Raw genomic sequence first — 16,346 nt, forward strand, 5'->3', positions numbered from 1 at the left:
GAAAAAAAGATCTTCAATACATATAATAAATTATTTTAATTTGCATATTATACAAAAATAGTAAGACAGTTTTCACCAAGCTTTCGGGTTTAAGTAATACATTCTGATTATCATTTCAATTTCAGGAAGTTATGGAATACCAACAAATTTAGCGTAAATTTGAATACTCGTACTTAGTTTCGTTGGTCATAATGAGTCTTTCTGTGAATTTCAACACCCATTCTAAAGCACTTTCGTCAACTTATCAATCTGTTCTTAATGGCGATAAAGAAACAAGCTGGGTGCTTTATGGTTATGACAAGGGAAACAACGATTTGAAAGTTTTAGAAAAAGGAGGTAAGAACACTTTTGTTATTTTAATCAATTTCTTAGTCTTTAACATTACGACAACGACTTTATAGCCGGAGGACTTGAAGAATTGGTGGAAGAATTTAACGATGGAAAAATTCAATATGCTTTTGTTAGAGTGATAGATCCAAATACTGAATTACCGAAGTTTGTTCTTATCGGCTGGGTAATGTGTTTTCTACATTAATGTTTATACTCTTTTTTTCATTGATTCTTTATTCAATATATTTCCGCTCGATCTTATTTAAATCAGTGTGGTGAAGGGGTACCGGAAATCAAAAAAGGATTGTTCAATTCACATTTTAACGAAGTTTCAAAGTTCCTAAAGGTTAGTGAAATTTTTTCATTTGTCTAAATAAAATTTTTTTTTTAAAAAAAACAAAATCTAAATAATGGAATCTATGTAGGGTTATCATCTCCAAATTAATGCCAGATCAGAAGTAAGTTTCCCTACGCTATTATAATATGAAAGAATTTTTATATACTTACATTTTTTATCTTAGGATGATGTTGATCCAGAATATATAATGAAACGTATTAATGAAAGCGGTGGTTCTAAATATTCAATTAATACTAATAAGGAAAAGTCGAGAAAGGAGGATCCAATTTTACCTGTTGTATGTTATTGTTTTAGTAGTTATTATTTATATTACTTAAAATATTTCAAATATATATTTCTAATATATATTTTTTAAATATATAGCATTCTGCATATGAACCAGTAAAAATTCCAGATATTACTGCGTTACAACGACAAGCTCCTCGTGAAGCAATTAAGCCTGTTGTATGTGTACAAAGAAAAAAAGTCTTAGCTTATTAGGCATTATATATTAATTAATTAATGTTCATAAAGGGTTCGGTGTATCAACCCGTTCAACTTCCAAAACCAAAACCGCTTGGTACACGATCAACGTGGACAACCCCCGCCGAGGAACCATTACCGTCTGGATCATCTCCAGCAGAATTAAAAGCACTTAGAGAACGCGATCGCGCTGAGAAGGAACGTGAAAGAATAGAACGCGAAGAGAAAGAACGTGAAAACAAAGAACGCGAAAGAATAGAACGTGAAAAGAAAGAACGTGAAAGAATAGAACGTGAAGAGAATGAACGTGAAGAGAATGAACGTGAAGAGAATGAACGTGAAGAGAATGAACGTGAAGAGAATGAACGCGAAGAGAATGAACGCTTAGAAGCTGAGCGATTGGAAGCAGAACGCCAAGAAGAGGCTGCCCGTAGAGAACAAGCAGAACGCGAAGAACAAGACAGAATCAGACATGAGAGAGAATTAAGACAACGCGACATAGAAGAAGAAAGATCAATAAAAGCTAAAGAAGATCAGGAAAGAATGGAGAAGGCTCGTAAGGAGAAAGAAGAAAGAGAGAAACGGGAACGAGAAGAAGAAGAAAGACAGAGACTAGAATTTGAACGCGAACAAGAGGTTTGTTATTAATAAATTAGTAAATCTTAAAAAAAAAACCGATTAAGAAATTTTTTAATATTTTTTCAATTTTCAAAATTCTCACCAGCAAGAAGCTGCACGTCTTCAACTCGAGCAAGAACAACAATTGGCCCAGGCATTATTACATTCATTTTAATTAATTCGTACTCATTATGTTTAATGAATTATTTAAAAATTACTATTTAATAAATTTAGACCACCACAATTTCTGCTGAATCAGCTGATAGTATAACAGCAATAGTTCAATATTCTTATGATGCTAGTAAGTAAACATAATTTTATTTTCACTTCATAAAATGAAACTTTTTTACCAGATTTTTTTAAAAAAAAATTTTAGGTGAAGACAATGAAATGTCGCTATTAGAAGGTGAAATTATTAGAGATATTATCCAATTAGATGAAGGATGGTGGCAGGGTACTAGTGCGGATGGATCCAGGTCTGGGCTTTTTCCAGGTAAATGATTTATATAAATAAATAAACCTTTTTTCCCTAAAATGCATCAAAATAAAACTCTTCAAATATACAGCAAACTATGTCGAAATTATTGAGAATGTGCCTGAACAAGTTGAAGAAGTTGAAGCTGAACAACAACAAACAGTTGATTCGGTACAAGAACAACACACTGCTAAAGCAATAGCATTATACGATTATTCTGCAAGTGAAGAAAATGAAATCTCATTTTCGGATGGAGATATTATCACAGACATTGAATTTGTTTCAGAAGATTGGTGGAGAGGCAAAGCTCCTGACGGGACAGTCGGTTTATTCCCAGGTAAAAATTAAATTATATGCTATATAAATTTTATCAAAATTAAGCAATTTTATTTATATATTAATCTGTTTATTTTTAGCTAATTATGTGGAATTACAGAATTCATAATAGTGTATTTGGATACTTGGTAGATTTTATTAAATTAATTTATAATAAAAATTGTATAAATTATAACTTTATTTCACGTGGTGCTTATTTTAGGAAGTTCAATAATTTATGACAATCTATTTATTGATTGAAAATTATATATAAATGTATAAAAAGTTAATGAATTTTTCTAAAGTTCATAAAATACACCAATATTTTTTTAGTTTGACTAAACTTCGTTATTTGTCATCTCCGTAGAATTGGGCTTTCTCTTTTAATTTAAAGAAAATTACAATATACAACCCAGAGATCTCCATCATCTCTAGTTTTACCATAGCCTTTGCCGTAAATAAAGCTTAAAATGGAGGACAACACATCTAACAAGACGGAGTTTTGTATTAATGGTTGTGGATTTTATGGGTAAGCAGACGCAGAGCTTATATTATATCTATTAAGAAGTCTAAACTAAAGAAATATGTTTTTTCTTGGTTTTAACAAGAAAAAACATCTAGAATATAAATACTTTCGTTCAATAATTTATTATATGTATACTATTATACTAAATCAACCTCTCTGTAAAATTAGCAACCCCATTTACAACCACATGTGTTCCAAATGCTTTAAGGAATGCAATGCAAAGAATGGACAAAGTGGTACGGATTGTTGCATAAAATGAACGTTTTGTTTAATACTGTATAATAAATAACTTATTGTATCAATTATTTCTAAAAGCTGAGAAGCCTATAGAACCTGCCATGCCCTCTTCCGCTTCAACAAATCAGCCTCTTACATCCACACCCTCATCCACAACTACAACTATTGCTACAGAAGAAATCCAAGAATCCATTGCTACACCTACTTCTGAGCAAGTCTTACCTCAATCCAGTCCTCCGATTCCTACTGAAGATCAACCAAGCCAACATACACGACCGGTTCAATCTAACAAAGCTCGTTGTTTCATGTGTCGGGCCAAAATCCCTTTAGCTAAGCAAACTATTAATAAATGTCGATGCGGTTAATATCATTTTATGATTGTTATAAGAAATTTACTTTATAAATTTTTGAGAATTAATTCTTTATTTTTAAACTTTTATTTTTGATCTCTTTAGAGTATGTTTTTTGTGATACCCATAAAGTACCCGATAAGCACGATTGTGACTTTGATTTCGCCAAGATGGGTAAAGATATTTTGGCAAAGAACAATCCGAAGTTGAATGAAGTGCACAAAGGTGGACGTTCTTTCAACAGAATTGACTAAAAACATTATTTTCGAAGGACTATTTGAATGCGGATTATATTTGAAATATGGTCTTATATGCTTTCGGAATAACGGTCATTGCATTTCGTTTATTGTCGTGAAGCAATTTTATGGACATTATTTTTCGCTAGTTACTAACGAAAAATCAAAGAGTTTTTTTTTCCTCATAGACTTACAAACTTTTTTTTTTTGAATTATTAAATCAACACTTGATTTTTCCTTTTACATTCATTTTTTGGGAGTTTAATGGAACTAACAAAACGCATGATATTTTACAATATATTTGATAACAGATACACTTTGTGAATAATGGACTTGGCTCCATGATTCGATCTTATTAAGTAAATGGCAAATATTATTTTTATATTTTTTTTATTAAATCCGACTGTTGTTTTTTTACATGTTATAATCTCTTCATGTTTAAAACGTTGCGTAGCTTTGAACAAATCATTTAAAATGATTTGGATGATGGTGATAATAAGGACGATTATAGTGTTTGTAACTCTTCCTAAAATTTTATTATTACTACTATTACTACTATACTTAAAGATATTAGTTGAATTGAAAAAAATGTAAATTTTAATATGAACCTTGGGGGAATTTATTCCTTTTTCTTTTATATTCCCTAATGAAAGTTTGTTCAGTTGTTATTTATTTCAAATATTTATTAGTTACAAGTCCTTAGCCTCCTTTAATACATATATTTTTTTACCTGACCTAACTAAATTACCTTAATTACAAGATAAAAGACGTGCAACATAATTTCACAACCTTGAAACAAATGATAATATTTTATTAATTTTATTAATTGAGATTAAACCAACATAAATAATAACGAAATCAAATAAACATAGTTTTCTTTATACAACTATTCTTGTTTTATAGGAAAAAAAATATATTAAAATTGTTATTTCTTTCCCTATAAATAAATAAAAGTTAATTTGATTTAACAGAAAAAATGAGAATATAGTACAGTATAATTACACACACCTTTATCATTTTGGTTAAAGCATACGCTGCTCCAGTCGTGCCAACAGCAAGACCTCCAAAGAATAAAGCCACGAAACCTTTTCTAGAAGGACCACCAAGAATCCAAAGAGGTGTACTAGAATTTGTCTTGAATAAAAGATAAATTGTTATTCAACGAAACCAAATATAAAAATAGAAATATCTTCGTAACTACCTGAAAGAACTTTTGATATTCAACAACTCTATTTGGCTTATCTACTAATCCTGCCATTTTATTTAAAGTGAAGTTTTTTTTTGTTTTTCAGATAGGGAAGCTGAATGATAAATTAATCGATTGTTACACGACAAATTTCACAAAAACTTTGCGCGTAACTGAAAAATCATGAGATATGAACATCAAATCCTAATCTAATCTAATCCCTAACTAAGTAACTATCAACTTACCTAATTAACCCCCTCCGATATAAAATCTTTTTAAAAAAGTTTTATCAATTAATTCAGCTATTAGTCTTTGAGCATTGTATCGAAATATGGAAGTTAAATCTAAATTTCCATATTTAGACTAGATCGTTTACTTATTGACGCGAACATAGAGAGTAGATTATCAATAATTTTATTACACTGCCACTTTTATTTCATAGCCACATTTTCGTCTTTTTCATTGTTGATTACATATGTTTAAACCTCTCAGAAAATGACTTTTTCTTTTTCTTTTGCTTCTTTTGTCTAATTCAATATTTTATTATAAATATGTTACATATCGAATACCTTGATATCCTTCAAAATCATGGCTCAATAATAAATGAACAGATGAAGGTATTTTATTGTAATAAAAAGTTATTAATAGCTACTTTTTTAGAAGGTTTAATATAAATTGTATTTGACTTTTAGCCATCTTCTTTACATGAAATAGACCTAAAACGAGAAAATAACTGTAAGGCAGTAGAGGAGTATAATGATGATATAAAGAACCATCAACCGTTTACATGCAAATGTGAGAAAGCAGCTAATCAATGTGATAAACCTACACATTTCTCTGCCAACCTCGCGAAATCCACAACTTCTCATAATGAAGAATCTTCTCGCTGGTTACCTAAACAGAATAGTCCGATTTTAGAAACCGAGAATAATACTGAAGATAATGTCAGTTTTTCAGAACTAAAAAAAGTTAACGAGACCTTGGAAACACGTGATGAAGCATATGATGAAGAAAAAGAATTATTAAATAAAATTAATGAGATTTTGAAAATGGACAATAGAAAAATAAGGGATAAAGTCAATAAAATGCGGGTCAACGAATTGAATCGAGACTCAAAATCTCATGATTTCCTTTTGCCTTGCGATGAAGATACTGGATGCGTTTGTGACTTTTTGCAAGTATATGAAAAACATGCATCGTTTGACAATAATCGTTGCAGAATGTATGAAAATGTGAACAATGATATTCCGCGCATTAATTACGTGCCGACTACAAACGATTCGATCCATGAGGTATTTTGATCGTTTACGATTATTTTAATACTCAGAAAATCATTATTAAATTTAATTTTTAATTTACGGAAATAATCAAGAATGAATTTAGATATTTGATACGTAAATATACTCCCTTGAATAACATACCTCGCGGTGAGATTGATGAACCAACACGTGTATACGGAAATAGCTTTTATAATCCCGCGTGTTTGAATAATGAAAACAATACAATTACAAATTTAGAAGAGCAGCTTACAGGAGCATCATTAGAATACTGGGGAAATAATTCTATCGGTAGCGTTGAACATTCTTTAACGCAATCCGAGTGGAATATATTAAAATCTTCTAATGAATCTGCGAATTGGCTTCAACATTCATTTAATCAATCTAATTGGCTTAGAAGCAACACTTCTAGTCCTAATATGAGACAACGTGATCTTTATGCATAATATTGTAAATAATAAATGTTGTAATTATTAAATAAATATTTCAATAATTTATTTTATAAGAATAAATCTGCTTTTAAGCTTTTTCTTTTTAGGTATTTTTAACCCATTCATCATGTCTTTTAACTAATTCGGGAATTATCTTTGATTCAATTTCAACATCATTATTTACTTCTTCTTCAGATAATTGTATTTTAAGTTCAGAATCTTTTGTTATAAATGTTACTTCCAGTTTTCTTGTAGTCAGAAGATTACCAATAACGATTTGATGCCCATATCTTGTCAATGCTTGTCTTGATTTATCAACTAATAAAGAAGGATCTGTTTCTAACTATATAATAAAAAAAAATGGATAAATCATATAATTTTTTCATAATAAAATAAAAAAAAAATTATTCCTAACCTTAAATGAAACAATAAATCCTTCCGGTACCCAGTTTGTGACCATTGGCTTTAAAAATTTTGGCACTTGATCCATTGTAAGAGTTAAACCACCTTCCGCGGATTGAATTTTATGTTGAACCTATTTAATATTCAAGATTCTAGTCATAAACGATATAAATAATTTGAATTATTAAAAAGGATATAATAATATTTGCTTACCATCTTTTGAGATGGAATAAAAAAATCACTGACAGCAGCAGCAAGGTAATACATTGCATTTTCTTTTAAATTTCTCATGATTTGCGTAACACTACGAAGAAGAAAAAGATAATCTGCTACAGTAACGAAATTAATTAACAATAGTGTCCCATCTTGCTTTGCCTAAAAAATGTAATAATATATCAACAACTAAAAAAAATTATATTAAAAGAGAAATTCTTAATTCTTCATTATTTACTTTTTTATATTTTTCCAATATAGATTTCATTTTTGGAATATATTGTGAATTAACTACTAATATAAAATAATTAATTTTTTGTCTCCTTTTTTTTTAAAAAAAAAAATTATTCAATTACCTTCAATTTTGCCATCATTTCTTAATTCAATAAAATCAAGAAAACAATTTGTTGAATGAGTGTAATGTCTACTATATGGTTGTAAGCTAAATTGTCTATGCATAAAAATCACTGCATAACCTATCTCGAGAAAATATGTATTATTAAAATTTTTTGTTAAAGATAAAGCAAAAACTTCAACTAAAAAGATTATAGAAATGAATAAAAGGATATTCAGCTGAGGTAGCTCCTCTAGTTCCAGCACTAAAATTATCTAAAAATCTTACGGTATTATTTTCAAGTGGTACAGTAGTACCCCCACTCTTATTTTAAAAATAAAATAAAATAAATAAAACACTATTTTCAATAAAATTAAATAAGTAAACTTTATTAATTACCGTAACCAAAACAATTCTTCTACCAGCTTTATCATGCTTATTTACAAATTCTTTTACTTTATTTTCATCTTCAGGTAATGTACTTGGTGGTAAATTATTTTGAAAATACGTGTCCGGATTAATTACTTCATTTGTACCAGTATCGAGCAAACTTTTAGAAAAAATATTAGTGGTCATATTTTTATATTAAAAAGTCTCGTAATGAAGAATTTTTATAACACAAAGTGAACCAGGTGACAGAATAAATTACAAAGATTTAAAACTAAAACCGGGAGCAATTCAACAAACTGACAACCAAACCGCTACGAAGGCGATGTCACCATGGTGTCTTAATGAAGAATTTTTTTTACTGATAACAGATAATCTTAAAAACTACAGTTTCACGTGATGAATTATTTTTGTGGCGTAAAATCCCAAAAGATTACAAATACAATATATTTTCGTTTACAAAAATTAAGATATTGTAATATGTTTTTTTTTGTTTACAATGAAAAAAGAAAGATTAAGAAAGGATATAGTACAATGATAAAAATAATGTTTAAACCTAAATCCTATATGTGTATAAATATCCTTATTTTATAATATATATATATATATATATATAAGGTCACTGAGCTGTTGAAGGTTTTTTAAGTAAAATAAAGAACATTGGAGTAAAAATCTCCAATTCTCCTCCTTTAACTAAAGCATCAGCAGTGTTGTTAAGAAAGGATGCAACATCAGTTGAACCAGGAGCGACGATGCGAAGACATTCGAGAAAATAAACTAACTTATGAGTTGTCCTAAAATAACTTAAATTAGAAAATCATACTATAAAATACACTCAGAACTTAGAACAAATTTAAACCGTACCATCTTCCTATACGAGTCATCCTAAATCCACTGAAGGAAAAACTTCCTTTTAAAGTCAAATACCATGGATCATGACAATCTTCTAACATAGCCATATCTTCGTACTCAAGCACTTCGAAGCCAACGCTTTTCGCGGCTTCAAGAGCTTGTTCATAAGAGCTCAATGATGGAATCGAGTTACCCTCCTAATTTAAGATCAAGAAAATATTTAAATATTTCATTTCAATTATGCCTAAAAGAAAAACTTTAATTGAATGAAAACCTCGATTCCATGAATGATTCGCCCATGTTCAGGATTATTTTCATCATATTTTGGTGTCGTAACCCATTCATAAGTTGCAAAGAGACCTCCAGGTTTTAAAGCACGAAATACTTGTCCATAAACCATTTCAAGTTTAGGAGAATGTACTGTAGCTTCAACCGCGTAAGCTGAGTCGAATTTACCATCCAGCTCACGTGGCATGTTCGTGAAATCCCCCTAAATAAAATATTTGACATTTAGTTTAAGTCAAAATAAAAATATATTCAGATTTATGATTACTTTAACAAAATCGGTTCTGCTTTCTATTCCAAGGTTCCTCGAATACGCTTTACATCTTTCAATCTGATATGCATTATTATTAATTCCAGTTATATGAGCGCCAGATAACCTGACAATTTCACGGAGTGGGCCACCAACGCCACAACCAACATCCTGAGCACGTGCAAACCCATCAAATTAGTGTTGGTAATAAAAAATTTGAATCTGATTGATTAAAAAAATTTTTTTTTAATCTTACTAAAGTTTTATGTTTATCATTCATTCCTAACTTTAAAGATAAATATTGTTCGTGACGTTTAATAGCTTGCTCAAAAGTATCACCTTTATAGATACGAGCAAAATGAAAAGATTCGCCCCATCCTATACATTTATTATCATTTATATATTTTTTTTAAAAAAAGGTTAATCTTTCAATTCTTGCAAATTTCCTTATACTGATAACATAAATACTTGCCATATTCATAAAAATCTGTGACAATGTCATAGAACGCGTTTGTCATTTTTTGGGCATTTTCGCGTCTTACTTTGGTTGTTTCTTCCTTATTAGAAAAATCTTTTTTATCCTCTTTCCACATACCAGTATAAGTATTAACGGTACGTCGGTTCAATTGTTTATCTTTCCTATGAATTTTACTAATAAAACCATTAGTCTCATAGATAATTTCTCCATGATGCCGTTTAATATTGTCAATTTCTGACACGTGCTCTTCCAACTTGTTTGTTTCAGCAACTGGTGACATTTTTTATCTAATATCAAACTATACAAACTGTATATCATTAATTTGTCGCTAAATAAAAAAAATGAAAGGAATAGTAAAATGTTTTATAAAAAAGGGCGTAAAGGGTAAAGGTAAGAGACAAAACCTTTAGACAGTAAATCCATACAAAAAAAAAATAAATATCAAAATCTTGTCCTACAAAGATATGAACACAACCGATTTTGTATTAATAATTAATAATATGAGCGAACCCTCTTTACTTAATAACAGATGAAGTTAATCAGCAACAAATCTTTTAAAAATTTTGTAATACTCAATCAAGTTCAGTATTTTTAATTTATGACGTAAATCTTGTAAATCTCGTAAATCTCGTAAATCTGATGTTCTCAATCCGTTTGAACGAATTAATTCAGATTTTAAATGATTAATTTATAATTATTATTAAATATTTATTGATTTTAAAAGACTTGTCTAACATTAACATTAATGCGAGAAGAAGACATAAAATCTCCGTAAATTTTCCATTCGGGATCATCATCATAATTGGGCTCAAGATATTTTGGGAGAGTTCCTTCAAGAATTCGTGGAACACCTTAAATTTTAATTTCAAATAAATTTGTTGCCTTTTTTTTCGAAAAAAAAGGAGATAAAATTTACAAACCATGAAAATTAGTTCTGCAAGGACCACACATAATTGATATATCACCACTGCGCAAATATAATGCGATCGGTGCAATATCCTTAGTTGGTCCCCCAATTAAGAAAATACAGGTATGTCCAAAACTAATTTATTTTAAAATAAATAATAATAATATTAAATGAAAATAAACATATATTTCTTTTACATACCTAAAAGAAATCAGAGGAGCTTCCATATTAATTTCGCTTTTATCAACATGAGCCATTATGTTATCTTTAAGTTGATAATAATTTACAACGCCAGCTTCAGGTTTCCATTTTTTATGATCATAATCATTAACAAAATATTGTTTATCATTATTTTCGTTTGTTTCATTAGTATAAAATTTAATTCCATTAATTGATTTTACAACAGAGGTTGTCAATAATTCAATGTCTTTAGGAAATGGGAGTCGCTTATCTAAATGATAAGTTTTTGTTGCCCAATGATATTGATAACCTAATGTAATCCATCTTAATTTTTTTATTAATTCTGAAGGCGATAATATTGGCACACCTGATGATGGTAATGGTTCGCCTTTTTCTTCTCTTTCTTCTTTCTCCTGATACTCTTTTTCAACTAATGATTTTTGAGGACATTCCTTCTGAGTTATTTCTTGTTTGGCATCAATTTCTTCTTCATATAATGAATTTTGTCCAGTTACAGATGCTTTTAATGGAACAACGCATCGTGAATCATTTTTGTCTAATTCACCATTAATTATTTTTTCATGCAAATTCCATAAACCTTCTTTTGGTAATACATAATGAGTGTCAAGATTATTTTTATTTGGATATTTCGCAAAATCTTTTAAACATCTTTTTATTATGTTTTTTTGTGCTTCGGGTGTAAAAGGATTAGGAATAAATATAAATCCTAATAATAAAACAATAAAAAATAAAAAATAAAATTACATTGTTTATCCTTTATTTTTTTTTGTAAGAAAATAAAAATCCACTTACCTGGTAAATCCTTAACAACATAAGCAATCCTTCTTTCCCCTTTAATAATTTCTTTCTCTTCTTTTAGTTCATTATAATCGCCAAATATATTTTCTTTTTCCTCGTCATCATCTTTACCTAATTCAACTTTTAATTCAATTTTCACAATTTTACTTTTAATTTCATCACTAGATAGATCTAAATTATAAAAATCTATAACATTATCGAAATTTGGTGGTGGTAAACGCGATTTAAAATTTCTTTCGGCGTCTCTAAATGGAGTTTGTGTTGAATGTGTAAAAGGTTTCGACTGTGATTGTCTTTGTTCTAATTTTTGTTGTCTCTTACTTTTATACTGTGCTTTTGAAGAAATCATCGTACTTAATAAAAGTTTTTTTTTTGGGCACATATTTATATTGTAGATCTGTCCAATGAAAAAAGATCTTTAATTAGTAGATCTTTATTTTATTTAGCAGTTACACTTAAAAAAGTTGTTACGTAAAAAAAAACTACACTTATCTATAAAGCGAATATTACAAATTATTATGTGTACATTTAACGTCTAGAAGGGATCAAGTACGAAATTTAATAAAAATGTATGCAATTAAATCTTTTTAATAGAAAATTGGGGTTGCAACATATGATTTATACGAATGATAAATTAATCTGCTCCTTGTCATTCTATACACAAATAGCAATAAACTAAAGAATTATAAAAGAAAAGAAACTTTTGTAATCTGTAAAATTAAAAAATTACAAATAGACATTACTTTTACACTTTATTAAGATGTTTTATTTTAATTTGAAGTATTTTTTTATTTGTTAATTTTATTTTAAAATTAAATATTTACTGATATTAAAATAAAATAATTTTAATCACCCTTTTTATTGTATAAAATAAAATATAAAGAATTGATTGACTTATACAAATATTAACTTTTTAAAATATTATATAAAATTTTTTTTAGTATAGGTTAGTATAATATTTCAGAGGTAATGTAAATTTTGAAATATTAGTTATATTACAAATGTAATATTTCATAAATGTATAAAAATTTAAAAATTATATATGGTGCAAATAGTCTAAAGCCACCACTTTTTATCATGTAACTTCAAATGAATAGAAAAAAAAATTTTTAATCAATATTTTTTTAAAAATTTTCTGTAATATTATAGTTTAAATATTATACTTTTATGTAACAGAGAGTTTTTTCAAATTGAATTACTGTAGCATAAGATATATAAGTTTTAATTTTGGTTATTTTACTATATTTTGAATAAATTTGAAGTTTAACACTAATATAATGCAGGCCAAAATTTATAAACTGGCCTAAATTAAAAATTAATATAAAAATATTCTTGAATAACTGAATAAAAATTATTTATCTATAAATTTTATTTTTTTGAAAGAAATTAAATATATGTTTATTATTCTTAATAAATATAGAAAAGATTTAATGGGTATCACAATTTTATATATAATAAAATAACAGATTCTTTCTGATAGTATGAATTTTATAAATCATTTTAGCCAGAATTAATATTAATTCTAGCTAAAACAATTAGTATTCTATTCTACAAATCCACATATATATATATAATTAGTAAATATTAACCAATAAAATTTTGCTCATGTGATTTTATAAAAATTTGGCAAAAAAACAAAAAAGTAGTGGTTTTAGACTGTGTACACTATATCTAAAATTTATAGCTCATTAAATTTTATTAAAAAAATTGAATATTTGAATAATAGTAAATTTATACTAATAGGATTATAGGAGTAATTTTTATTATATTAGTAAATATTAATATAATTTTATTTTAAGAGTGAATTTATTTACTGCACTTTGCATTACAAAGCATCCTTCCTTTTTTGTAAATTATTTATGTCAATCTTTAGTTTATACACCGCAACCCTTTAAAATGGCAAATGATAAACATAAAAATATATATAAATTTGTAATGCAGAGTGTGGTAAATACATTATTTCTTATTTTAAAATTCTATTTTTAATAAGATAATTAATATTTAAAAATAAAAATTTATTATTTCTTTATTTGTAATGCAAATATATATTATATATGTTATCAAAATTTAATATAATTTGGAATTTGGAATTTAACTTCAAAATTCAGCTTACAGTTAATATTTTGCATGAATCAATTTATGATATGATATAACTCTAATTGATTCTGAAGAATAAAAATATTTTTTGCAAAAACTTTTGATCTAACAGTCTGATTTCAATAATTTTTTTTTTATTTTAATCAGAAAAACAAGAACTATCAATTAAATAAAATTAATTATATATAAATACTTAATTTTTAAAGTAAAAAGAATTTTAATATTTTAACCAAAGTAGCTAAAATAAAAAATCAATTCTCTAATTAAAAATTAGCTTATTTTTAAGATTTAATTAGTAGTTGTTAAAAAATCCACTTTTACAAATTAGCAAATTTGATAATTTAAATATAAAATTATAAAAATTTCACTAAAATTCTAATAAATAAATATTTGGAAAATCTTAAATATATACATATATAAGGCTTACATAATCATGATAAACATCAAGATATAGAAAAAATATGTTATAGTTATCATATTGATTGACTTCAATGTAATAACTATAAAATTATAAAATAAAGAAATTTTAATAACTTCCTTAAGAGGTATTTTTGTAAGATAATTTTCAGCTACTTTAAATCTAAAATAATAAAAGAAATTTAAACAATTTCAAACTATGATGATAGATATTTTTACTTAAATTTACCAATATTACTACAAGTATTTTATACTTAAATAATCTTATTCATTTTATTATTTATCTCTAATACCTACATCAGGAAATTTGTTTAGGCGTAATTTAGTGTAATATTTTGAAGGTGGTGTAAAATTTTGAAATATTACACTAAAACATAATATTACAAAAGTATACGCTCTTAAATTTAAATAATTATAGTAATTTAAGAATATCTCACTATCTACTGATCCAATTAAGACGATCTATAGTTCATTGGAATTAGCTCATCAAGACAAATCGAATGGTAGTAAAATCGCATTTCTACAGTTGATAGAACGCTCTATAGTATACAATAAAGTTTTAAATTAATAGAAAGCCATCTATCAAACGTAAAGATGTGATTTTACTACCATTCGATTCGTCTTGATGAGCTGATTTCAATGAACTATAGATCGTCTTGATTGGATTAGTAGATAGTGAGATATTCTTAAATTACTATAATTATTTAAATTTAAGAGCGTAAATTTTTGTAATACAGTCAACTCTTAATATAACGAAGTTGGTATCCGGGTTGATCAGGCCTTTGTTATAGGAATATTCGTTAATATGATGGGAAAATCTGGTATAACCCGGAAAATTTTTGTATATTATGGTATATTGTCGTATAATAATTGTATCAAAATGCAAGTTACACAAAATATCTTCGTTATATTGAAAAAAAATTCGTTATAAAAGAAAATTCATTGTTAAAAGGGGCATTTTTCATATACGGTTTATAAAATTTACTTCGTTAAACGGTATACGGCATTTAATTAGTAAAATTCGGTATAATGAGATTTTTTTCATATGTTAAAATCTGTACCATACTGAAGATCCGTTATATTGTAAAATTCGTTATATCAAAATTCGTTATAAGAAGAGTTGACTGTATTACGTTTTTAGTGTAATATTTCAAAATTTTACACCACTTTCAAAATATTACACTAAATTACGCCTAAACAAATTTCCTGATAGTATAATACAGTTTAAGGGAAAATATAGGACCCCACTTACTTATAATAAAGGTTACTGTAGAAAATTAGCCTTTTACTAATAGTTTTTACCTTACTTTTTTCTTAAATACTATTGGTTAATTAGCTAAAAAGGAAAAAAATCATAACAATGTAACATAAAATTTCCTTTTATAGTAGGATTTGCAAAGAATTTTATATATGATTTTTACCTTAAGCCTGGGATGACCTATCTTATAAATAAGTAGGGTCCTGATAATATACTATTAACTGATTATTTTACTGGCAATATTTAAATAATATTAATAAAGGCCAATGCATATCTTTCAATACTAACAATAAGTTAATTTATTTTGTAAAATACTCTAATAATCTTCTTCTTACTATAGATAATTTAAGAAAGCATAACAATTTATATGATTAAATTAAATATCTATTGTGCTTTAGAAAAAGTAAAACTATTAAGCATTTTGTTATTTATCAAAAATAAAAATTAGTTTTTCATAACTAAAATTAAACAAAAAGTTATTAACAAAATTTTTAAGTTTATCACAAAAATAAATTCAAATAAAAGAAAGAATTTTTTTTGTAATTTATTGGAAAATATAAAGGTTGTTACTTATAAACTACACTAATATTATGTGAGAATTCTACTTACTATTAAAATAGGTCATCTTGTGGTCTAAGGTAAGGTTTACATATAAAATTCTTTAAA

General features: G+C 26.9%; 6 protein-coding genes across 6 annotated transcripts; 3 read left to right on the top strand and 3 right to left on the bottom strand.

Moving 5' to 3' along the window:
* Positions 1–123: 123 nt before the first annotated feature.
* OCT59_023023 (uncharacterized protein) lies at positions 124–2,688 on the top strand (the record flags this gene model as incomplete). The annotated part of the gene is made up of 12 exons (XM_025323593.2): positions 124–336; positions 402–514; positions 602–676; positions 756–788; positions 852–965; positions 1,052–1,132; positions 1,202–1,786; positions 1,875–1,922; positions 2,003–2,069; positions 2,145–2,261; positions 2,335–2,580; positions 2,660–2,688. The coding sequence occupies exons 1-12, from the start codon at positions 192–194 to the stop codon at positions 2,686–2,688; spliced, it is 1,653 nt and encodes a 550-aa protein (XP_025172134.1). The 5' UTR covers positions 124–191.
* Positions 2,689–2,859: 171 nt separating this feature from the next.
* Positions 2,860–3,752, top strand: OCT59_023024 (uncharacterized protein). The gene is made up of 3 exons (XM_066150507.1): positions 2,860–3,087; positions 3,253–3,320; positions 3,400–3,752. The coding sequence occupies exons 1-3, from the start codon at positions 3,029–3,031 to the stop codon at positions 3,684–3,686; spliced, it is 414 nt and encodes a 137-aa protein (XP_066006533.1). The 5' UTR covers positions 2,860–3,028; the 3' UTR covers positions 3,687–3,752.
* A 1,816-nt stretch (positions 3,753–5,568) lies between these two features.
* Positions 5,569–6,910, top strand: OCT59_023025 (uncharacterized protein). The gene is made up of 3 exons (XM_025320113.2): positions 5,569–5,710; positions 5,786–6,385; positions 6,466–6,910. Exons 1-3 carry the CDS (start codon positions 5,645–5,647, stop codon positions 6,814–6,816), a joined length of 1,017 nt encoding a protein of 338 aa, XP_025172137.1. The 5' UTR covers positions 5,569–5,644; the 3' UTR covers positions 6,817–6,910.
* OCT59_023026 (uncharacterized protein) lies at positions 6,903–8,326 on the bottom strand (the record flags this gene model as incomplete). The annotated part of the gene is made up of 7 exons (XM_066150509.1): positions 6,903–7,144; positions 7,217–7,336; positions 7,417–7,578; positions 7,655–7,707; positions 7,773–7,892; positions 7,954–8,074; positions 8,150–8,326. The coding sequence occupies 7 exons, from the start codon at positions 8,324–8,326 to the stop codon at positions 6,905–6,907; spliced, it is 993 nt and encodes a 330-aa protein (XP_066006534.1). The 3' UTR covers positions 6,903–6,904.
* Positions 8,327–8,549: 223 nt separating this feature from the next.
* On the bottom strand, positions 8,550–10,408 carry OCT59_023027 (uncharacterized protein). The gene is made up of 6 exons (XM_025320115.2): positions 9,997–10,408; positions 9,781–9,902; positions 9,543–9,695; positions 9,264–9,479; positions 9,002–9,186; positions 8,550–8,931 (listed from the first exon to the last, which is right to left on the bottom strand). Exons 1-6 carry the CDS (start codon positions 10,280–10,282, stop codon positions 8,757–8,759), a joined length of 1,137 nt encoding a protein of 378 aa, XP_025172139.2. The 5' UTR covers positions 10,283–10,408; the 3' UTR covers positions 8,550–8,756.
* A 228-nt stretch (positions 10,409–10,636) lies between these two features.
* Positions 10,637–12,258, bottom strand: OCT59_023028 (uncharacterized protein). Its single transcript, XM_066150510.1, has 4 exons — positions 11,903–12,258; positions 11,111–11,816; positions 10,923–11,044; positions 10,637–10,853 (listed from the first exon to the last, which is right to left on the bottom strand). The coding sequence occupies exons 1-4, from the start codon at positions 12,255–12,257 to the stop codon at positions 10,720–10,722; spliced, it is 1,317 nt and encodes a 438-aa protein (XP_066006535.1). The 5' UTR covers position 12,258; the 3' UTR covers positions 10,637–10,719.
* Between the last annotated feature and the right edge of the window lie 4,088 nt (positions 12,259–16,346).

This window comes from Rhizophagus irregularis, chromosome 32 (genome assembly GCF_026210795.1).
Source record: "Rhizophagus irregularis chromosome 32, complete sequence".
In the NCBI taxonomy this organism is placed as follows: domain Eukaryota; kingdom Fungi; phylum Glomeromycota; class Glomeromycetes; order Glomerales; family Glomeraceae; genus Rhizophagus; species Rhizophagus irregularis.